The sequence below is a fragment of the Panicum hallii genome, chromosome 7 (genome assembly GCF_002211085.1).
Source record: "Panicum hallii strain FIL2 chromosome 7, PHallii_v3.1, whole genome shotgun sequence".
Lineage (NCBI taxonomy): Eukaryota > Viridiplantae > Streptophyta > Magnoliopsida > Poales > Poaceae > Panicum > Panicum hallii.
In genome coordinates, this window is record NC_038048.1 from 46,048,944 (window position 1) to 46,073,182 (window position 24,239).

The window sequence follows — 24,239 nt, forward strand, 5'->3', positions numbered from 1 at the left end:
CGCAATGCAGGCGGCGCGCGGGCACGGCTGGGCGTGAGCGGCAGACGGCGGCGGCGCGGGCGGCAGACGGCGCTGAAGGTGCGCGGGTGCAGAAAGCGGCTGCGCGCGGGCGGCGCAAGGCGAGGGCGACGGCGGTGATGGTGCGAACCGCGAGCGGCGGTGGACGGTGACGGCGGCGGACGGCGACGGCGGTGGCGGGAGCGGGTGAGTGAAGGTGGAACGACGGCAGACACGCGAAAGCAAGCGGGTAGGCGTGCGTGGTCAAGAGAGATATATGACATGTGGACCCCGCAATTTTTTTTATCGCCGGTTGATCCGACGCTTAGTTTTTGAACGCCGGTTGATTGCGTCGGTGTAGCTTACCAGAAACCTTGCCAAATCTGTATCTGTACGCCGGTTGAACCGATGCTCTGAAAAGTGAACTCGTCGGTTGAACGATGCAAATGACAGTTGATTTTCAGGTCAAAATTGTGTTCTGTTCATCGGTTGATCCGATGCTGCAAATTTTGTATACGCCGGTTGAACGCCTGAAATGACTGAGCTGTGGCTGACACTTAGTAACGCCGGTTAAACCGATGGGTATAGATCCATTGAACGTCGGTTTAACCGGTGAACCCAAAAACCCTCTCTCAGCTCACTTTTCTATGCTAAGTCCAATGAACTTATAAGATTCAACTAAACTCAAGTTAATAGACTTGCATAGGCGACTTTACCCCTCAAAATAGGTTAGCTTAATAACTTAAATAGTTTTTCCTTTCAAAATCAGGGAAAAGTCGCAAGAGAGACAAGGATCCAAATTAAAATGTATGAGCCATGTCATAGGAATATTGAAGGAGGAAGGCTTCAAACTCACAATGACATTGCTCACTAGGCAATAACGCACCTAACACTTTACTCTTTTCACTTCTCATGAGTTAAGATCTTGCACGTAAAACAAGTCTCATTTTCATCAAGTGATCTCCTTTGTGACCTTTACGCATGCAATGACAATGCAAATTACAAACACATGCGAAAGAAAGGTAAACATGAGATGCACAACTATATGACAAGAAATGCATAGCGAGAATTTAAGATCTACTTGTCAAATTTGATCCCACGGAAAGCTTCATCATGATGAGCCTTTCTACAAGCCTAGAGGAAAACAAGTGGACCACCACCTCTAGCTAAACCCTTGCTCATCACTATCTTATCATGGTTAGACAAGTGTCCTATATGTATGCATTTTTCTATATGACATGGCAACTTACATGACGTTTGCCGCATCTAACACATTTAGCTCATTTCTTAGCCTAACAAAGGTACTCTCGTCTAAAGGTTTTGTGAAAATATCCGCCAATTGCTCCTCGGATCTCACACCTTGAAGGGAAATGTCCCCCTTGGCTTCGTGATCACGCAAGAAGTGATGGCGAATATCAATGTGCTTTGTGCGAGAGTGTTGAACTGGATTCTTGGCAATTTTTACGGCACTTTCATTGTCACAAAGAAGTGGTATTCTTCCTAGTTTCACACCAAAGTCCAAAAGGGTTTGCTTCATATATAGAATTTGGGCACAACATGCACGGGCTGATATATATTCCGCTTCCGCGGTGGACAAAGCCACGGAATTTTGCTTCTTACTCGACCAAGAAACTAGAGAACGCCCAAGCAAGTGGCAACCCCCGGAGGTACTCTTGCGATCGACACGGCTTCCGGCAAAATCCGAATCTGAGTATCCCAAGAGATCTAAGCTAGCGCCTTTGGGGTACCACAAGCCTATGCTAGGAGTGTGCTTGAGATACCGAAGGATCCTATTCACAGCCGAAAGATGTGATTCCTTAGGGTTAGCTTGAAAACGGGCACACAAGCACACGCTAAACATTATATCGGGCCTAGATGCGGTGAGGTAAAGCAAAGACCCTATCATTGAACGATAGAGGGATTGATCAACAGGTTTACCGTCCACATCCAAGTCGAGATGCCCATTTGTAGCCATAGGAGTCTTGATTGGCTTACATTCATCCATCTTGAACTTCTTCAAGATATCTCTAGTATATTTTTCTTGATAGATGAATGTCCCTTCCTTCATTTGTTTGACTTGAAAACCAAGGAAGAAAGTCAATTCGCCAATCATGGACATCTCGAATTCCCTAGACATCATGGTAGCAAACTCATGGCTTAGCAAATCATTAGTTGAGCCAAAGATAATATCGTCAACATAAATTTGACAAATGAAAAGATCCCCGTTGACATCTTTTGTGAACAAAGTGGTGTCCACCCTCCCGATCTTGAAACCTTGCATGATTAGGAAGTCACGAAGCCTCTCATACCAAGCCCTTGGAGCTTGTTTGAGTCCATAGAGTGCCTTGTGCAACCTATAAACATGGTTAGGATTCGTCGGATCTACAAACCCGGGAGGTTGCTCAACATAAACAAGTTCGTTAATAAAGCCATTTAAGAAAGCACTTTTCACATCCATTTGATATAACTTAATATTATGATGTGAAGAGTAAGCAAGAAGAATGCGGATAGCTTCAAGTCTTGCGACCGGAGCAAAAGTTTCACCAAAATCCAAACCTTCGACTTGAGAAAACCCTTTTGCCACAAGTCTTGCTTTGTTGCGTACCACCACCCCATGTTCATCTTGCTTGTTTCGAAAGACCCACTTTGTGCCGATGATGTTCTTGTCTTTCGGAGGAGCTTCGAGGACTCATACTTCATTGCGGGTGAAATTATTCAATTCTTCTTGCATGGCCATCACCCAATCCGAGTCCTCAAGTGCTTCCTCTATGCTTGTGGGTTCAATACAAGAAACAAACGAGTGATGTTCGCAAAATGAAGCATGCTTAGAATGAGTTCTTACTCCTTTGGAAGAACTACCAATGATTTGACCAATTGGATGATCCTTGGAGATGCGACCATGCTTCACAAGCGGTATTTGCGCGGATGCTTGTTGAGGTGGATCATGAGTGACTTGTGCTTGTGGTGGAACATTTTGCTCTTCTTGTTCTTGGACTTGGGGTGTTGGCATTGACACATTTTTTTGAGGTAGTGGATCAACTTTATCTTGATCTTCATTCACTTGGGGTGCCGTGGAGGTGTTTGGCAAAGATGAGGAAGTTCCTCCCCCTTGATCATTGTCTTCATGCACCTCTTCCGGCTTGATATCCCCAATAGACATCTTCTTCAAGGCTTCTTCAATCTCTTCATCCCCTACATTTTCATAGCCAACAACCTCCTCTTGGGAGCCATTAGATTCATCAAACTCCACATCACATGTTTCTTCAACTAACCCGGAGGTTTGATTGAATACTCTATATGCTTTGGAGTTTGATGCATAACCAAGAAAGAAACCTTCATCACATCTACTTTCAAACTTACCGAGCCTTTTCTTCTTATAAATGAAGCATTTGCAACCAAAGACCCGAAAGTATGATATATTTGGTTTCTTCCCGGTGATGAGCTCATATGGAGTTTTCTTGAGGAGTCGGTGAGGATACACACGGTTGGATGCATGACACGCCGTGTTGATTGCTTCCGCCCAAAACTTCTCGGACGTGCCATAATCATCCAACATTGCTCTTGCTAGGGTGATGAGTGTCTTGTTCTTTCTTTCCACCACTCCATTTTGTTGAGGCGTGTAGGTGGCGGAAAACTCATGTTTGACTCCTTCTTCATCGCACCATTCTTCAATCTTCATGTTTTTGAACTCGGTGCCGTTGTCACTCCGAATCTTCACAATTGGAGAGTTATATTCCCTTTGAGTTTTTCTTGCAAATGTCTTGAAAATTTCCGGAGTTTCACCCTTATCGCCTAGAAACATGACCCAAGTGTAACGTGAAAAATCATCAACGATTACTAGGCAATAGAGGTTACCACCAATGCTCTTGTATGAAGTTGGACCAAAGAGATCCATGTGTAGTAGCTCGAGCGGCTTGGAGGTAGACAACATCGTCTTGATAGGATGATGAGTTGCAACTTGCTTCCCGGCTTGACATGCTTTGCATAGCTTGTTCTTGTCAAAAGTGACGTCCTTTATGCCGGTGATCATCCCTCTCTTGTGGGCTTTCTTGAGGTTGCTCATGCCAATATGAGCAATTCTTCTATGCCAAAGCCACCCAAGAGACGACTTGGTGAAGAGGGAAGTCATGGTGCTTGTTTGCTTTGAAGAGAAATCCACCAAATAGATATTGCCATGCCTAAACCCCGTGAATACCAATGACTTGTCTTTTTCATGAGTCACTACAACACCATTCTTGTCAAAGGCACACGTTAGTCCAAGATCACACAATTGTGCAATAGAAATGAGGTTAAAACTAAGTGCTTCTACAAACAAAACATTTGAAATGGATAAATCTTTTGAAATTGCAATTCTACCCAAATCTAAGACTTTCCCCTTAGAGTTATCACCATAGGTGACATGTTCATGATCGCCGGGGTCTTCAAGTGAGGTGAACATGCTATCATTGCCGGTCATGTGTTGAGAACAACCGCTATCAAGTACCCAATGTTTTCCACCGGCTTTGTAGTTCACCTACACACATGAGAATTTATTTTTGAGTTTTCGGAACCCAAACAAGCTTTGGGCCTTGCACATGAGTGACAAGAGCTTTTGGGACCCAAAGTTGCTTGGGGAGCTTTTTCTTCGACTCCTTAACAATTTTGCCAATGAACTTGGCCTTCACCTTGCCCTTCACTTTACTCAAGAGAAAATGATTATTTTGAAACATTGATGAGTAATTCTTGGATAATTTAGGAAGAGGACGTGATGGTAAAGTGCACTCCCTAGTGTGGTGCCCGGTGACTTGGCAATGTTGGCAATATGAGCCAACTTCCTTGATGAAGCTTGTCTTGATCTCCGGAGAAGAAGTTGTAGCCATGTTTGGCTCCGGAAAAGAACCAAGACCTCTCTTACCATAGTCACGGGCATTGTTAAAGAGAATCTCCTTGTGAATGTATTCTCCCCTTGAGAGTTTCTCCACACTACTCTTGAGGCTTGCCACTTGATCCATCAATTCCTTTTCCCTAGTAGAGGCAAGCTTGGGCACAACATTAGTGGCATATGCATCAATAAGTAGGTCATCACATGAAGTAGAAGCATTGACCTTTTCATGAACAACTTTCTCAAGACTTGGGTCAATTACTTCATAAGCAAATTCAAGTTCTTGATACTTTTGAGCCAACTCCCTATGCTCTTGTTTGAGCTTTTTGTGGCTCTTTTCAACTTGCTTAGCAAGTACAAGTGACTCATTGTGCTTTTTGAGCAAGTCATTGTACTTACTAAGTAAGTCAGAGTGGGCAAGCTCTAACTTGGCATGAGTGCTCTCAAGAACTTTAACTTTGCCCTTTTCCCTCTTGATGACGGATGTATACTCATTAATGAGGTTAGTAAATTCATTAGGATCAAGCTCTTCATCACTATCATCTTCACTATCTACCTCACATACCTTGGTGTTACCTTTTGCCATGAGGCACATAGGAGGCGGAGGTAGAGATGGTTCTTCATTGGTGAGGGCGATGGTGATAATGTCTTCTTCATCACTTGAGTCTTCGCTTGATGAGACATCGGTCACCCATTCTTGTTTCTCCACCAAGAAACTTTTCTTGGTATGCCCTTTCTTCTTTGGGAAGAGCTTGGTCTTCTTGTCATGGGTCTTCTTCTTCCCAAATCTCTTGTTTTTGTTCTTCCTCTCCTCTTCTTCATCATCGCTTGAATCATGGCGATGCTTACTCTTGTTGTCCTTACTTCTTTTGTCCGGCTTGGGGCAATTTGGACGGATGTGTCCTTTTTCGCCACAATTGTAGCAAATCTTGTTCTTGACATCCATTGGCCGGAACATTCCCTTCTTGGAGTCAAAGTTGAAGCCCTTCTTATTTAGCTTCTCATTCAAGCGTGTGAACTTTCTCATCATGAGAGCAAGCTCTCCATCTTCTTCAACATCGGATGAGCTCTCATGATGATCATCTTCTTCATTGCTTGAGCTTGAGTCTTGTTTGACCATTTTGAGCTTGCGGGATTTGTTTGTCTTGGTTTTTAGAGCAATTGACTTGCTTGATGTTGGCTCTTCGGTCATACCAAGAATGCTCATTTCATGAGCGCGAATTTCCCCCACAAGTTCTCCTACTTCCATTGTAGCGAGATCCTCCTTTTGAAGCATTGCATTGATAATGTTATACTTGGGCTTCGGGAGGAGCATGAGGATCTTGCGGTTGATGGATGCACTGTCAATTTTGTATATTTCAAGTGCATTAATGTCCTTGACAATGACATTCAAGCGAGAATACATATCATTGCAATTTTCATGAGCTAGCATTTTGAAGGAATCATATTTAGCTCTAAACAAGTGATATTTTTGCTCACGAACTTTGGTGGAACCTTCATGAATCTCAATGAGCTCCTTCCAAATATCACTTGCTAGGTCCATGCCATTAACTCTAGCAAAGACCTCCTCACTAATAGCTTCGAAAATTGCATTTCTAGCTCTAGCATTCCATTTTAATTGGTCGGGGGTGGGATCTCCGGTGAACCCGACTTTAGTTGCCAACCATACTTCGGTGGCAATCGCATCAAGGTATGCGGCCATGCGAACTTTCCAATAGGCAAAGTTCTTGCCCTTGAAGTGTGGCGGCGAACCACCCATCTTGGCCATAGCTCTAGGCGGTGAAGCCTAATGATCCAAATGAGCAACGAGGCTCTGATACCAATTGAAGGGATCGATGGACCAAGAGGGGGGGTGAATTGGGCCTTTTTCAAATTATAAAACAAGATAAAGCAACTTTAACCTATGCACAACTAGAAAGGTACCAATTCACCAACCGGATAACTAAACAACCTACACAAGCTAGATAAGATAAGAAGAGATAAAGCCTAGCAAGGTAGAGCTAACTAGTCATCCCTAAATCAAGCACATGAATGAATTGCATGAAAGATAATGCTTGAAAAAGTAAAGTGGACAAGAGACAACCGGATTTTTTTCCGTGGTATCGATGTGTTGGCACACACCCCTAATCCACGTGACACTCACAAAGAGTATTGTCACCTCCCAAGTCACAAAGACGAGGGCGCTCACTAAGAGTCTCCGTTCACCATCCCGGTGTGGTGGAGATCAAGCCACGTACAAATCTCTTCTCCGGGCTTCCACAATCCTTGGCAAGCTCCGCGAGAATCACCTCGATCACCAAGATCGCCTAGGTGATGCCAATCACCAAGAGTAACAAGCTAAGGCCTTCACTTGAGCAAGAACCAATCACCAAGAATGGATGCACACAAGCTTCTCTCTACTCAAGTCCTTAATCTTGCTTCTTGAATGATTGAATCAACAAGTGTATGAAATCTTGAAGCTCAAAGTGGCTCTTGACTATAGTATGTGTGTTTGGATGTTGCCTGGTGTCAAGAGTAGTAGAATGACCCATTGGAGGGGTATATATGGGCAGCTCACACGGATAGAGCCGTTGGAGAAAAAGCTGCCAGAAAACTGCGTAGCGCCGGTTAATCCGACGTCCCTCCAATAGTCATCGTCGTTTTAACCGGTGAATGTAAACTGCCACTTCTGAAAACTAGCCGTTACAGCTTGGGCAGATTAACCGTCGTTGCATCGGTTTAACCGGTGAGTGTAATCATCCATTGATCAACAGAAATATCAAATCACTAGACAACTGCACCGACGTCCAATTTCAAATAACGTCGGTTGAACCGGTGAATTGACTTGTCAAACTCTGCTGACCTTGTTTAACCGACGTATAGAAGAGTTGAAGCGTCGGTTAAACCGGTGAATAGGATTTTTCTGATTTTGCCTTTTTCTGACTTGAGTCTTGAATGAAATCCAAATATTTTCTTGAGATATAAGTTGAGAACCACTTATTTGAGCTTCTAGAAACCTGAGTGACCATTGTGTGCATCCATTTTCAAATGACCATGTCCATGCTCAAGTTACTAAGCCTAAACCCCTCTTAATAGTGCGATCACTACAAAACTATAAAACCTATACTAACCTAAGTGTCCTTCTCAACCTTATGACACTTAGGACTAGAAAGATCCTTAGTCTTGACACATTATAGAGTTGAATGCCGAGATCGCCTTTTTGAATAATGAAAATTAGGGGCCTCTTTTGACATATAACCAAATGAGCGATAATGATCTATAAAGCTGCACAAATTCATTAGTCACAATAATGGTTGTCATTAATCACCGAAACAAATCTTAAGGGCCTAGATGCTTACACACGAGGATAGCCCCACGATGGGTTCGTTTTGGACCGATCGACGGGTAAGCTCTTTAATTTACTGTTGTACATTTCTGTATATGCAAAGTACCGATGCAGTTGTGTAATTTTGCAGATGAGCTGGGCACATCGGCAGGTCCGAAAAGCATACCCAAAGTTCGTGTCTGAATTTGATCGGATGCGGCCACAGGACGTCATCTGGACACCGTACACCGCTGCGGCTGTCCAGACACGTGCGCCTCACAGGCTGTCCTCCCTCTGCACGCGTGACGAGGCGTACTGGCTCACAAAGGTGAACCTAGTATTCGATATTGTCATGGATCCGTACTGCGTCAAGCGAGTGATGAGGCAGTTCGGGCGACGACAACACTTCCCTCTCCTACCCCGAGTGTTCCAGGCCGTGCCGCGTAGCGTACACGAGTAAGTTTGTGATAACTCATTTTCTATTAATTATATAACCGTTATCATGAAATAATGTTGTCTTCCAAATGTTTGCAATAGATATTCGCGCAGGGGATATCATGCCAACGAAGTCAACTGGGTTGTCAAGCTGCAGGAGTACGTAGGAGGGTGGCTAGACGCACCTGACAATGTATGGGACGAGCCGCAGCCATACACAGAGGCGTCTTACGACGCATACCTCCGCTGGTACCTCACTTGCACGCGTCCGTACCTCACTCTTTCACATATTGATGACGCGGAGCATCAGCACCCGCCGACCATCTCGGACACGTATCCCTTGTACCGTGATCAGGCGCAGCGTGGCGCGGTACGTCTTTCGCAACTTCAATTATTAAATCTTTTTTAAAAAAATCGATAACAATATTACTCTGCTTCCCATTACTCATGCAGATCGATCTGATCAACTGCGTGGAGGTCGAAGCTGCATCTCAGATCACGTTGTTTGCACGTGGAGTACGTGTACCGGACGCACAGTACAAAGAGAGCTTTCGTCGGATTCATGACAACTTGACGCGAGCGTTACGTGCACTGACGTGTTACAGCAGAGACGACGTGGGGGCCTCCGGTTCATCTCATGCGTCCGCCCACGTGTACACAGCTGGCCCGTCAACCTCTGCAGCACCGCACGCAGCGTCCAGCGGTACTGCCGCCAGTTTGAGCTGTAAGTCCTTTATAATTGCTATTTCGATCAATTTTGATTTACATGACTAATTTCGTTTGTTTTTATAGTCATGCACTCGACGGCAATGGGGCCTCCTCCTGCAAGAATGGAGACTCAGACGTTTGGCGCATATGCTCCAGAAACGTCTCTCCTGTCGGGTTCGACGCCAGCTGCTCCGTATTCTCAGGGCTATACCTAGCATGCTTGGTCGATGGGAGCTTCTACACACGGTGGTCTGTTCGGTGTGCCGGACTGGGATGGCTGGGACGGCGGCTCCGTCAGTTTGTCGGAGTTGGTGGGCGGCGGCGCCGGGCCTGACATCATTGGTTCCTTCCAGACGTATGACGCTCCAGCTCCACAGTCCCAGGATGACCCGTTCACGCCGGCGCCTCCTCCGCCTCGTCCTCACCGTGCTTCAGATGCACTCATGTACTCAGAGGGGCACATACGCCGACGGCCTAGGACTAGGGGGGAGAACCAAGAGAGCGCGAGGATCGGGACAGGCGAAGTAGATACTCCTGATTCGGTGGACTCTATATATTTAAACTGTTTTTTGTATAATACTATTTTATTTTTAATGGGTTGATATATCGTACTATCGTAATATTTGGATTCTACGTTGCAAAACGTTATCGTTTAACCATCTTTATACGAGTTTTAGATGCAGTAATCTTTTTCGTAAAATTGATTAAAATTTTATATGTATACAAAAGAGTATGGCGAATAAATCTTGTATTTGAAAAAAATGTGAATTTTAAATAGTTTTTAAAATATAAATTCGAACAAAAAATAAGAAAGTGGGCACATCCCGCTCGTTTGGGCAGGCGGGATGCCTCGTGGACCTTTTCTTATTCGCGAAGAGACCCTCGGAAGGGGCCTGGGAAAAATTTTGGGACCTCCCACCCGTTGAACGGGTGGCAGGTACCCATTTTTCGAAAATTTCGAAAGCGGCACCACTTTTACGAATATAACTTTTTTTTTAACCCTCGAACATGCTGCTGCTACGGCCTGCGGCCGATTGCTCCGCCACGGGCCCACGGCTAGCCTTCGCATTGCCGGCTGGCAATTTTGCTTCCGGTGCTCTTGCTGGCCAACAAAGTCAAGGTCATTGACTGATTCCAATTGAAATCGTTGTCTCATAAACTTATGGCACAAGTTGCAAGCAATCAACATAACACAGTGAGTTCGGCAAAATAAGCCATCTTGAGTTTGTTTGAAGTCAAACTATTATTTAAATCTAATCAAATTTATATTAAAAAATATTAAATCGACCATAATAATAAAATGATTAGAAAAATATATTTCATAACTTATCTAATTATGCTTATACTTTTTATCATCGTTATCGTCATCACTATAAACTTTGTCAAACTTATAATATTTTGACTTGGAACAAAGTCAAAATCCCCTATATTTGGACGGATATAGTATTTGTTAGTACGAAACTGAAGAAATGGCAACCACTTAATCAAAGAAAATAAGAAATCTGAGTTGAGTTTGAACGACACCATCGGAAAAAGGTTCTGCTTAAACTCTTCGGACTAACATGGTGAACGAAAAAATAAGAATGATGTAACTAACCACCATAACTAACGAATGCATGAAAGCCTAAGCTAGGAGACATGGAACAAGAAAAGCGCAAGTACCATCAACCACAAGGAGCTCTTTCTAGTGTCGTCCATTGCCAAGATTAAAGAGAAAGTGAAAACTTGCATTGGTCGCTACTTGCTAGCTAGTGCAAACATAGCGTAGCGTTTAACAAAAGTTTATCCTGGAAGTGCAAGTTTATATTTTTAGGCAACAAAAAGGTTGAATATATTGGGATAGAGTGGGAAAAAAGGGAAACATCTGCTACAGGCTACAGATCAATCTCCATCAGTTTTTGTAAGGTTCACCCACTAGAAATGCTCTCCTCTACTGCACACAAAATTCGGTGGCTCCTACGATAATATTGTGACACGTATGAATCGTGAGTTCAAAATAAAATAAGAGGAAACAATCTAATACTTGGTCAGACATCACCAGAACTGGAATTACATGATAAAAAGTGACACCATTCCAATTCAAACTCGTGAACAAACTTACAATAACGCATGCTAATCACACGGATATATTTGGATTAAAAATCACGTGAATACAACCACCGCAGACTACGACGAGGTCAACCGCCGCACCCGCCGCCGCAACCACCGCCACCGCAGCCACCGCCTCCGCAACCACCGCCACCGCACCCGCCTCCGCCGGAGCTGAGCGCCGAGCCAATGACCGCGCCGGCGGCCAGCCCCCCGACCGCGCCGACGGCGAGGCCCGCTGCGCCGGACCCGAGGCCGCTGCGGCCGGGCCTCCCGGCGCTCTGCTGCTGCTGCGGGTACGCGTAGCCGGGGGCCGGCTGCTGCGCCGGGTAGCCGTACGCTCCCGCGGGGGGCGGCGGGTATCCCTGGCCGTAGTAGTAGACGTTGTTGTTCTGCCTGGGCGGCTTCTGCTTCTTGGCGCCCTGCGCGCACCCGAAAGCCGCGATCGCCGCCACGGCCACCGTCGCGGCCACCGCGAGCGCCACGACGGCCACGGGGCTGAGGTGGCCGCTCGCTACGGCGTCGTGCACGGCGAGAAGACTCGCCCGCACCATGGCTCTCCCAGCTGCTTCCGGAGAGGCCGGCGAGAGGAGACAGGAGAAGTGCGTGAGGGAGACGGGGAGGGGCAGATAAGAAGGAAGACCCAGCCCCGACTGGCTGGCAAAGTCAAAGTCCTCTCTGGTTCGTATTGAAGACGCAATTGCTTGGGAAATTAGCAGTTGGAATCGGACAAGACGACGCCGAAGCAACTACAAAAAAAACTTCGTCCTTGCGAGTACATGTCAACCCCACGAAGGAATTTCCTACTCCAACTTGCTTTCACACGCTTTGCTGAAGCTCTTGATGCGTATATACTCCATCCCTTCGTCCTAAAGTAAACTACAAGATACTAAAATATCCAAAATTTGTAAGTAAATATAAAGCACCGTAGAACTTTCGGATAGTATTAAAAAAAATCTCTTAGCTGCATACTTATCTTTTCTACTCACTGCTCTGTTTGATCTTGGAAATAATTTTAATTGTAGCTTGTAAATGAAGAGTTTGTTCTCCCCTTAATTTGTTAAATAATTGCTAAAAATATCTTATACTACAGGTTAAGTATGAATAAGCAGAAGTTTGGATGGACAAGTTCAGCCGACTAAATGTTTGGATAGGGTCGTTTTCTTCGGGGTAAGGCTCCTTGTCGGTTGAACAATAAGCGGCATGAACGACGCAGCGTATCTTGCTCCCTCCCAGTTCCCATAGATACGAATATAATCTCAGCTCCCCACCAGGCTTTGGTGAAAGCGAACCTCTTTGGAATCATGCCCGGAATTACCACTATCGACACCTTTTCCGGCGACGATGGGCGGCTAAACAACGGCACATGATGTAGACAATGACCGGCCTTTCATGTAGCTCAAGAAAGATATACTCCTGCTGCCGTGGCATCCCCCTCCCCCACCACGATCGCGGTTGGATTGGATTGGGGCGCGAGATATTTTCGCCACGACACCCGTCGAGGACTCGTACATCTTGGGCCTAGCGTGCATGGACCTAATTGGGCTGCAGTGGGCCGCCTATGTTGTTGAGCACGTCTAGCGGGCCAAAGCATGAGCAATATCGGCTCACAGCCCAGTCCAACAGAGCAGATGCGTCTTCCACGAACTCTTGTGATGACGACGACGGTCGAACAGCGTAAGAAGATTCCGAGGATTCGCGCTTGTCGCCGTCAGGTGTCAGCACAAGAAGCCTCCGGTCCACTGGCGACTGGTGGGAGGGGGAGCTCAGGGAGGTTCATCAGACCCACCGCAGTCAGCGTCTCCGACTAGTCAGCAACGGCTGCCCGGGCATTTTCATCCTTCATAGCTGCATACGTCCTCTTGCTCCTTCCCAGTCAGAGAGGTCACTGGAAGAGCTCAATGATTTAGCCCTGCAGGTAGCTAGCAGGTGCCCGCCAGAGAGCACTAGTAGGCAGGTGTTGGAAAGAGGATCAGACACGGCGGGCGAGGGTGTCAACAGTTCAACAAGGTTCCTTTTCTTCTTCATCTAGTTTCTTCCTTTGTTTGAAGCTCTTCTCGATCCGGCTAGCAAAATTAAGTTTGTTCTTCGTAATTTCTTCAGTCATCTTATAGTAGGATGGTTTTTGGAGTTTGCAGTTGGAGATAAGTAACTTGTTTCATGCGTGCGCTTCTTCTGTAGCTCAGTAATCCTGATCGGTGCTCTGATCGATTCAGAAACTTTGTTCAGAAACAGAACTTTGATTTCTTTTCCTTTCTTTTTGGAATTAGACCAGGAAGAAAAATATCTTCTTGTTGGGGTTGCAGCTTCATTTCTGGTTTTGCCCCAACTGTTCTTGCACCTGACTTGCTTATGTGACGCATGCCATGACGCAGGACTGCAAACAAGCTTACAGCCCGGAGGCATCGCAAACATGGGGAATGCCGCTGTTCCAATCAGTAAGATATACATGTCTCCTTGCGTCTTCTACCTACCCTGTATACCGTATCTGGCTAATTTGCTGCTGTGTTTCGTTGTTCAGTTTCCTCAGTCGCAGGAGCTGCGACAGTAGTAGTAATGATCGCCCTCATCAGGAGATGCCGCGTTGTGAGGAAGAAGATGAAGAAGAAGACCGTGAAGAAAGTCATGGAGGAGATCGAGAGAAGGAACCGCGAGGTTCAAGCCTGCAAGGCCTTGGACGACGTAGTGATCGAGATCGGGCCGGTGGAGAAGTTCCTGAACGAGATCCTCAACGAGAAGCCCATGCGTTTCAGCTCCGAGCAGCTGGCGGCCTGCACCCGGAACTACTCGTCGGAGCTGGGGTCCGGCGGCTTCGGCGTGGTCTACAAGGGCGACCTGCCGAACGGTCTTCCGGTGGCCGTGAAGGTCCTGAAGGTGTCCATGAACAAGAAGGTCCAGGAGGGGTTCATGGCGGAGATCGGCACCATCGGCCGGACGTACCACGTGCACCTCGTCCGCCTCTACGGCTTCTGCTTCGACAGGGACACCAAGGCGCTGGTCTACGAGTTCTTGGAGAACGGCTCACTCGATAAGTACCTCTACAGCGACGAGGAGGGCAAGGCGGCGAGGCTGGAGTGGAGGACGCTGCACGGCATCGCCGTCGGCACGGCGAAAGGGATCCGGTACCTGCACGAGGAGTGCCAGCAGCGGATCGTGCACTACGACATCAAGCCGGCCAACATCCTCCTCACCGCCGACTTCACCCCGAAGGTGGCCGACTTCGGGCTGGCCCGGCTTGGCGAGCGGGAGAACACGCACATGTCGCTGACCGGCGGCGGGCGCGGGACGCCCGGGTACGCGGCGCCGGAGTTGTGGATGGCGCTGTCGGCGACGGAGAAGTGCGACGTGTACAGCTTCGGGATGGTGCTGTTCGAGATCCTGGGGCGGCGGCGGAACTTCGACCCCTGCGAGGGCGAGAGCAAGGAGTGGTTCCCGAGGTGGGTGTGGGAGAAGTACGAGCAGGGCGAGATCGAGCGCGTCGTGTCCTGCGCCGGGATCGGGGAGGCGGACAGGGAGAAGGCGGAGATGATGTGCAAGGTGGCGCTGTGGTGCGTGCAGTTCCAGCCGGCGGCGCGCCCGACGATGAGCAGCGTGGTGCGGATGCTGGAGGGGGAGATGGCCATCGTCCCGCCGGTAAACCCGTTCCGCTACGTGATGGACAGTAGTAGCAGCGGCTCGACGAGCTCGGGGCTGTGGAGCGGCACGTACCAGAGCAGCAGGGACACAGCCGGCAGAGACAGCGAGCTGTCAGTGAGCCATGCTGCCATGCCGGTTGACGCGATGATCGAAGATGTTAAGCGGAGTGATGAGTAAGTGTGAATGAAATAGAGCCTGTACAAAGTTTAAATCAAAATACCTTACATTTCATTATGGATGGAATATTTTATTACTTAAATGTTAAATGTAAGTGCTGTGTTGATGGTATTGTCTTACTTTTCTGATACTCCATCTCAAGAAGTAGTTTTATATGATGACATGAAAAATTAAGTTTGCAGATAAGGATCAAAGAAAAAGAATTTCGTACACGAGGAATCTATTGAATACCTCCAGTGAGAGAGAGAATCTATTGAATGCCGTATAAAACTAGGACAAACTACTATGGCGCAAATGAAAAAAAAAAACATGTACAACTACTTGTATTCGATTGCTGGTCACCAATTTTTATGGCCAGATGTATAATTGCCCTTGATTCCTTCTGATTTTTTTTTGTTTTGCCTTCTCCAAATATCAGGCAAGGAAGAAAAGAGCATCTAGCTCCTCCAACTGCTTGTATTTGATTGCTGTGCCTTCATCTAATCTTTTATGGTCAGATGGGCATTGTCCTCGATTCCTTCTTCTGAAATTTTTGCCTTCTCCAAATTTCGTTCAAGGAAAATAGTATTTAACTCCTCCATGACAGTAGGGCAACTTTGGGTTAAATACTCACACTCTTCGGCTTCCATGACCACCAACGGAGATGTTGAAGACCTGAGGAAGTTGAAGCATTCCTTCTTAAGACCAGAGCAGTTATGCTTGTCAGCTAGCGCCAGGATAATTGACACAGAGCCTGCATCGATGTGGTCATGGAGCCTAGCTTCACAGATCAGTTTCAGCCTTTGCGTGCAGTACCTGTCGGCTGCAACCAGCAAATGTTGAGTCATTGCGGATTCGTCTTCCTGCTCCATCTCCGGCCATGAATCAGGGTATATAAAATGAAGCATGGCCTCGAACACCTGTGCATCCATATCATCTATCTCTATGGTGTTTGTGACGGTCCCTTCCTTCATCGGGCCGTAGAGTTCGGCGTTGAAGATTGGCGACCGTGCCGCGAGCACCAGCCGGTGCGCAGCAAACGTCTCCCCACCAACGAGGAACTCAACGTCGGCGCCCTCCATTGACATCAGGAGACTACCAAGATGTCGTTGGATGTCAGATGGTGGCACCAGAACAGATGGTGTTTCCTTGACAACATGTATCTGGACCCTGAGGGTGAAACTGTCGTACTTCAAATGCTCTGATCGCTCGAGGATTTCCCTTTCGATGAACTTCTCGTATCCAAAAATCCTCCTACCCTCAGAGTGTTAGCACTTAGGGATCGACTAAGCGTCAGTTAGCTCGGCGATTAGCTAAATAATATGGTATTTGTGTCTAACCTAGAGGGAAACAGAGAGAGAGATGGAAAAGATGTGCTGTACCTCCGGTTGATGATCCGGCATCGCCGTTGTTTGCCATGGCGATGAAGAAGTTGAGCCGGAGTCGAGGTCGAGGAAGAAGGACGGCGGTGATGTCGAGCAGAGGCGGCGGCGCGTGGTGCAGAGGCGGCGGCGCGTCCCGTCGCTTCAGCGCCCCTTAGATCGGATCGGCTAGGGCTTTTAGGTGGGCTACAGGCACCGCGGCGAACCTCGTCACGCGTGCCCCGGCCCCCACCTCTTCTTTTATTTTGGCGCTGCGCGACGGGGGCCCACATGCCATTGGCTTGGCTGTGCGCCCCCGACCGGGGCGCGTAACGGACTCCGAATCGGTCGTTGGACCGATCCGGGGTCGAGATCAAGTTAACATTCTCCCCTTTGATTTCTACTAACTTACTCACTTCTTACGTCCGATTTCATTCAGATTAGTACATTGAGTATGCCTCGTCCCAACAGTTATTACTGTTGGATTAACAGCCACAACATACTTTTCCGTTTGAAACAGAACCCTACTTTTGGGCCCTTACTGTCCAGGAATCATAGGCTTTCCCGTAAACCCATGCCGGCTAAGTGTTCTCTGAACAAATTGGGTGGTAAGCCTTTTATGAGCGGATCCGCTAACATCTTCTTTGTGCTCAAATACTCAAGACTAATTGTATTATCCTGGATTTGTTCTTTAACAACATAAAACTTTATTATCCTGGAGGCTTGCTGTAATCCATAAATGGATTTCTTTAGACGACATCTCATCTTTTCTTTTCCTTCCATGACAAAACCTTTTGGCTGTGCCATGTAAACATTCTCATAAAGGTCCCCGTTGAAGAACGCCGTCTTTACATCCATCTGATGTAACTCTAAATTATAATGTGCCACTAGCGCCATTATAATTCTGAAGGAATCATTGCATGAAACAGGAGAAAATGTTTCATTATAATCTATCCCTTCTCTTTGCGTAAAACCTTTCGCCACAAGTCGCGCTTTATATCTTTCTATATTCCCTTTGGAGTCACATTTAGTCTTGTAGACCCATTTACAGCCTACTGTTTTGGCTCCTTTAGGAATTTCTTCTAGATCCCAAACATCGTTGGTACTCATCGATTTCATTTCATCTTTCATGGCTTTCAACCATTCAGATGAACGAACGCTTCTCATGGCTTCTTCAAATGAAGTGGGGTCACCCTCCATCTGAATTTCCTCGCTATTATAGATTTCATAATCGCTCGAAATAGCGGGCTTTTTTGTTCTTTGAGACCTTCTCGGTGCCTCAGCTATCGGCGCCTCTTCTACCTGGGGCTGCTGTTGCTCCCCTTCATGTGCGGCTATCGGTTCTGTCGGATCCTGAAGGACAGGTTCCTGATTCTGACTCATCGCCGTAGCTGGAAAACTAACAACAGGTGCTGACACTGTAGGTGAGGCAGCAACAGGCAACACGAAAAAGGGATCTTGGATCATCGGAGTAGGTACGAAAACCCGCTTCTCCTCAAGGTCAATCTTTCGAGCTACCGTGCTCCCCCTCATCATCTGATCCTCCAAAAAGACAGCGTGTCTCGTTTCTACGAACTTTGTATATCCATTAGGACATTAGAAACGATAACCCTTCAACTTTTCTGAATAGCCAATAAAATGGCAACTTACTTTCTTAGGGTCTAACTTTCCAATACTTGGATTAAATACTTTCGCCTCAGCTGGACAGCCCCACACATGTAAATAGTTTAGTGTGGGTTTTCTCTCTGTCCATAACTCATACGGTGTTTTAGGCACCGACTTACTCGGTACGCGATTAAGGATATGAATAGCGGTTTTTAACGCCTCCATCCATAAATTAATCGGTAACGTGGAGTAACTTAGCATACTTCTTACCATATCCATTAAGGTACGGTTACGTCTTTCAGCGACTCCATTTTGCTGAGGCTCACCCGGTGTAGAGTACTGAGCTACTATTCCATTTTCCTGTAGAAACCTTGCAAAGGGTCCAGGAATTTGGCCATACGGGGTGTGTCGACCGTAGTACTCACCTCCACGGTCAGATCTTACTACTTTTATCTTAAGATTTTGCTGATTTTCTACTTCAGACTTAAAAATCTTGAATTTATCTAATGCTTCTGATCTTTCTTTAATTGGATAAATATAGCCATAACGTGAATAATCATCTGTAAACGTTATGAACGAATCATAACCGTCTACAGACTTTATGGGAAATGGACCACAGATATCTGTGTGCACTATCTCCAAAACCCCTGAACTGCGTTTGGCTCCTTTCTTTATTTTCTTAACGTACTTTCCTTTAACGCAATCGATGCAATGTTCTTCATCTGAAAAATCTAACGGATGGAGAATATTTTATTTAATTAATCTCTCAATTCTCCCCCTCGAAATATGGCCTAAACGACAGTGCCATAATTTCGCTGAATTTTCGTTATCGCATCGTTTGCGCTTATTGCTTGCGTCGTTAGTCGTATGTTCAATACTTGTAGTATTGCTAACAGAATTCACAGTCTCATGCATAGGCAACATGTAAAGTTTGTCTTGTCGGATGGCAAGACCAACACACTGATTATTAAATATAATCTCACATTGTTCTTTGCCAAAATGGCAATCATAACCATCATCTGCCAAACATGATACTGAAATTAAATTTCTAGATAAAGAGGGTACATAAAGAACATTATGTAATTGGAGTCTAAAGCCGTTCTCTAATTCTAACGTGAGTTGACAAACTGCTTCAACGTCGGCTCTAACTCCATTGGCGACTTTCAGCCATCTATCCCCTCTTTGCAGCATCATCCTTGTACTTATACCCTGCAAGGAATTAGCAACATGAACAGTTGCACCTGAGTCAATCCACCAAGTAGATTTATAATAACTTACGTACAGGGTCTCATCTATAAATGTGATAATATCTCACCTTTCTTAATTAAATGCTTTAGAAAATCTGGCCAGTCTTTCTTGTAGTGTCCTGTCTTGTGACACCACATGCATTGATCTTTTTCAATGTGCGGTTGATCTTTCTTTGCACCCTTGCCAGGGTGAGTCGAAGAAGAAGAAGAAGTGGAACCCTGTTTGAACTGAGGTTTCCCTTATGGCCTCGTGTATTTATCAGAAGAGTTGTTTCTTTTATTGTGCCTAACATAGTTGAGCGTGTCACCATGCGAGGCTTTAAGTTTTTCCTCTTCTTGCACACACATCGCGATGAGCTTCTCTAGATCCCATGTCTCTGGGCTTATGTTGTAGTTAACAACAAAAGTCTCAAACTCTTTTGGCAGGAAAGCCAGAACCAAATGGACAATGAAAGCATGAGGAAGCTCCATGTCTATAGGTTTGAGCTTAGATGCCATGTTGCTCATCTTCAGTATGTGCTCTCTCACACCACTGCCAGTGTACTTGTCATTTACTAACCTTTGAATCAGAGTTTGTGCATAAGCTTTTGAAGAGCCAACAAATTGACTCTCAACTTTCTTCAAGTACTCAACTGCGGTGGCGCAATCTGGGATTGCTCCCCTGATACTGTCTATAATGCAACTCTTGATGACCATCAAGCACTTTCTATTGGAAGAGTTCCATTTTGCTCTCTCAAGATCATACTTCATTTGAACATTTGCATGTTCACTTTGGCGAGCTTGCCAAGCGGCAAAACTCTCATCCGCTTCCCTCACCAGTTCCCCGGGACTGACGGGACACGGTGAGGTGATAGCTAAGTCAATATCTGAGAGTGCGAGAGCCACTTCTAGCTTTTGAGCCCATATCCCGTAGTTGGAATCATCCAACGGCGGTATAGCATTAATGAAAGTCATTGCATTAGATCCTGAAATTTAAATCAAGAAAAGTGAGAACTGCTTTATAAAAACAATAATTGCATATCTCAATTTAACGTTGGTCAATATTAAGACATACAAGTAACTAGCTGCATTAATTCTAAATCACCGTTGGGCAGAATTAGAACAAAAGCATGAAAAACTTACTGAAAAAATTATAATACTGCTATTATCAACGTTGGTCAGAAAATAACAATATTATAACGGAAGAAAATATAAAACTGACTCCTTTAAATTATAATGTCTCGTTGGTTCTAAAATAATTAAAGGATATAACTTAATTAAATTTGCAGCGGAAAAGTTAAACTGTGCTTACTTTCAGAAACATTCTAACTTACTATCTCTCTATAGAATTTATCACGTTAGTGAAAATTAAAACAGAGATTAAACCATACATGAAATGTCTAAAATTGTTTCTGAGAAAATACTGAAAACTTATTGGTCATCTGGCCCAAAACAGCCCAAAACGGCCCAACGTGGCAACCGCGCGCGCGGGGCGCTGACCCGCGCACCAGGCCGCAACCTGGGCCTGGGCCGGGAAAGCGGTGCCCCGCCTGGGCCGGAAGCGGCCCGCACGCCCGCGGAACGACCGCGACCGTCTGATCCTAATCGACGGTCGCGCGATGATCTCGGCGGATCAAAAACTCCGAGCGAGCGCTTCTCCCGGAAACCCTAGCGCATTTCGCTCCCCCGGCGTCGCCTTCGTTCTCTCCTGCTTCCTCCTCGCGACGACGACCGAGGCGATGGCGCCGCCGCGGGCCTCCTCGCCGGCGAGCGCGCTCGCCTGTACGTGAGCGCGCCGCCGTCGAGTGGGCCCGAGGTGGCTAGCTAGCCCGCGCGCGACGGCACGGTGGAGATCCGCGAGCTCGACGAGCTCGGGATGTCGTGGCCCATCGACGACGGGGTCCGCCGGAGCTGCTGAGCATCAGTTATGCTATCCCGTGGAGCAGGAGGCTCCCGGTGTCGAGGTAAGACCCGTTTCTTACCCGGTTAGGGTTAGGGTTAGGGTTTAGCACGGGGTGCTTTGGTTCTTTCACCCCGAAAAGGTTGCAATCTCTCTGTTCTTGCCTTGCAATCTCTCTGTTCTTGCCTTCTTTCGAGTTGATTTGAAATCCCCTCCTTCTAATTGCTGTGTCTTTCTTACCCGAGCCTAACTACACTTAGTTAGGCTTACTGATACCATTGTTAGCACTTAGGGATCGACTAAGCGCCAGTTAGCTCGGTGATTAGCTAAATAATATGGTATTTGTGTCTAACCTAGAGGGAAACAGAGAGAGAGATGGAAAAGATGTGCCGTACCTCCGGTTGATGATCCGACATCGCCGTTGTTTGCCATGGCGATGAAGAAGTTGAGCCGGAGTCGAGGTCGAGGAAGAAGGACGGCGGTGATGTCGAGCAGAGGCGGCGGCGCGTCCCGTCGCTTCAGCGCCCCTTAGATCGGATCGGCTAGGGCTTTTAGGTGGGCTACAGGCACCGCAACGAACCTCGTCACGCGTGCCCCGGCCCCCACCTCTTCTTTTATTTTGGCGCTGCGCGACGGGGGCCCACATACCATTGGCTTGGCTGTGCGCCCCCGATCGGGGCGCGTAACGGACTCCGGATCGGTCGTTGGACGGATCCGGGGTCGAGATCAAGTTAACACAGAGAAGTTATTCATCTTGCTGGTAGGGAAATAAGATGGCATCGGATTCTTATCCTGGTCGAGCAAACTTAATGTAAAATACGCCATCACAGGATCATCATCAACATCATCAAGGGCGAGATAGAATGAGATGAAATCGGAGTTGCCGCCGTGGCTCCCTTTGGGTCGATAACTGATATGCCAGTTACGGCCTCCCGCACGGAACGGTGAAGAATTGAAGAAGGGCCAAATGCTGTTCAAAGATCTGGAGTACCCGTTTATCTTGAGATCGTGGTGCTTTTCGCTTCTGACGAATCTTTCGTACCCAAAAGACGATCCTGGTGCCGAGAAGGTCGCCCTGGCGGGCTTGGTGGCGAGCCTGCCTTGTGGCAATCGCAGCGGTTCCATGTACGGGTCGAGCATGCTGAATCTGAACAACGACATGGTCGGCCAGGAGAAGATAGAGGGAGATGAACTCTTGCTTACCCAAGTAGGACCCCCTGGGGTAGTAGCCGATCCTCTATGCGTGGCCTCCGGCGCGGAAGGGGCCTGACTCGAAGCGAGGCGCGCCACAGTTTTTGTCGAAGGTTCTAGAGTACCCGTTGATCCTTAGGATGTGGGAGCCGCCTTTGGTGGCGTCGTCACAGGTCCATGTGAAAGATTTGGTGGAAACGTGGTTGCTTAATTCAGCACACCACGGGTTGCATGTTAATATAGAAAGGAGTTCAAGACTCCTGAGTTTACACGTCTCTCATTTGCCGGTTTCGAGCAGATGCAGCGGTAGAAGTAGTGCTCGATCTCTTTGCCTTCTCGTGAAGAGGTACGCGTCTCTGTTTTTTTCCCTTCCTAGTCGATCTACTTAGTATATCTGCTAGCACCAGCTGCCTGGTTGGGAGTTGCAATTGGTAACGTACACAGGATTGAGTTGGAAACGGACGGTTACGTATCCAATTCTTGTTCAGCTCGATCTCAAACGTGGACGTGTTCATCGATCGTGTTGGAGTCTCGTGTCATCCCGGCCCTTCACTGATTTAAATCATTTGTAGAGCTAAATTTGAGTTGATATTTTGCATAGGATCAAATAGAGAAACTGTATTTTGTGCGATGATAAAGTGGACTTCTTAAAGGGTTAAATGCAACTGGTACGCACCTAGCGCTGACAGAAAAGCTCAGCTTGGCTCGTTCATAGATTCGGTTCGGTTGAGGTCCGATCGATCTCTCAAACAAACTGAATCAAACCTCAATTTCAGCTTGTTTTCTTAATGAGCTAGTTTGTGAACCGCTCGTGAGCTGTTCGGTTAGTTAATTATTGGGCTCGATAAATGTGACAATATCAAGCTTATTTCTTGTCTATATAATATAATGTTGAAATGCAAAAAGGCCTAATTCGGGTGTATATCAAAACTAAAACTAACTGCATTGTTATATAGAAAGTAAGTATTCGAAGACAAAACAAAATAAGATACAGGTATGCATAGGTTTTTTCCGATAAGGGAAATTTTATTTAATTCAGGGCTTTTACATCGACTTGATCTTAAATATTCCCGACCTCTGCATTACAAGGATGAACGCAGCCTATAAAGAAAGCGACAAAAGAGTGATGAACCGACGTAAGTGCATCCTCTTGAATAATGAGACGATCAAACCGAAGCTCCTCTGTTTCCCGCACCTGAAGCAACCTTTCCCGGGCTGGAACCAGAGTTTCCGTGGAGCCGATGAAATCAAAGCATGCCTCCTTCAGCGCTGCGCATCGGTGCTTCTCTGCTAGATGCAAGATATCTTCGACAGAGTTCCTATCGATGAGGCTGCTCAGCCTATGTTCGCACATCAGCTTCAGCCTCTGCAGTCCATACTGATCCGCCGCGACAAGCGAACGCTGAGACATCGCCGGCTCCTCTTCACTCTCCATCTCTGGCCAAGTGTCTGTGTATATGAAACTGAGCATCGCCTTGAATACCCGTGGCTCCACATCATCTATTTATACGACAGTAACTGTGGTTGTGCGCTCCTGCTTGTCAGGGCCAAGAAGCAGCTCTGCCTTGAAGACCCAAGCAAGAGCCGGTGCGCAGCAAACGTCTCCTCGCCGACTCGGAATTCGACATCGGTGTGCTCTCCTCTTGAGAGGAGATCACCGAGATGGCTGTGCAAGTCAGATGGTGGTAGCATCGTCGTCGTCAGTGTAGATGGCGGCTCTTCTCGACAATGAGTATTAGATCGACCCTAACAGCAAAGCAGCCGTATTTGT

General features: G+C 46.7%; 3 protein-coding genes across 3 annotated transcripts; 1 reads left to right on the forward strand and 2 right to left on the reverse strand.

Annotated features, from left to right (window-relative positions):
- Window positions 1–11,295: 11,295 nt before the first annotated feature.
- On the reverse strand, window positions 11,296–12,207 carry LOC112900077 (loricrin-like). Its single transcript, XM_025968808.1, has one exon. It carries the CDS (start codon window positions 11,945–11,947, stop codon window positions 11,483–11,485), a length of 465 nt encoding a protein of 154 aa, XP_025824593.1. The 5' UTR covers window positions 11,948–12,207; the 3' UTR covers window positions 11,296–11,482.
- Window positions 12,208–13,162: 955 nt separating this feature from the next.
- LOC112898752 (G-type lectin S-receptor-like serine/threonine-protein kinase SD2-5) lies at window positions 13,163–15,282 on the forward strand. Its single transcript, XM_025967032.1, has 3 exons — window positions 13,163–13,403; window positions 13,769–13,831; window positions 13,915–15,282. The coding sequence occupies exons 2-3, from the start codon at window positions 13,807–13,809 to the stop codon at window positions 15,204–15,206; spliced, it is 1,317 nt and encodes a 438-aa protein (XP_025822817.1). The 5' UTR covers window positions 13,163–13,403; window positions 13,769–13,806; the 3' UTR covers window positions 15,207–15,282.
- A 403-nt stretch (window positions 15,283–15,685) lies between these two features.
- On the reverse strand, window positions 15,686–23,903 carry LOC112900894 (BTB/POZ and MATH domain-containing protein 2-like). Its single transcript, XM_025969672.1, has 2 exons — window positions 23,641–23,903; window positions 15,686–16,439 (listed from the first exon to the last, which is right to left on the reverse strand). Exons 1-2 carry the CDS (start codon window positions 23,901–23,903, stop codon window positions 15,686–15,688), a joined length of 1,017 nt encoding a protein of 338 aa, XP_025825457.1.
- Between the last annotated feature and the right edge of the window lie 336 nt (window positions 23,904–24,239).

Excerpts from the sequence above, each read along its gene's own strand:
- LOC112900894 (XM_025969672.1), bottom strand. The coding sequence starts at position 23,903 with ATGGAGAGTGAAGAGGAGCCGGCGATGTCTCAGCGTTCGCTTGTCGCG. Across the intron at positions 16,440-23,640 it reads CGGGAAACAGAGGAGCTTCG|GAGGATTTTTGGATACGAGA; the intron begins GTTTGATCGTCT and ends CTCTGAGGGTAG.
- LOC112900077 (XM_025968808.1), bottom strand. The coding sequence starts at position 11,947 with ATGGTGCGGGCGAGTCTTCTCGCCGTGCACGACGCCGTAGCGAGCGGC.
- LOC112898752 (XM_025967032.1), top strand. The coding sequence starts at position 13,807 with ATGGGGAATGCCGCTGTTCCAATCA. Across the intron at positions 13,832-13,914 it reads GAATGCCGCTGTTCCAATCA|TTTCCTCAGTCGCAGGAGCT; the intron begins GTAAGATATACA and ends TTCGTTGTTCAG.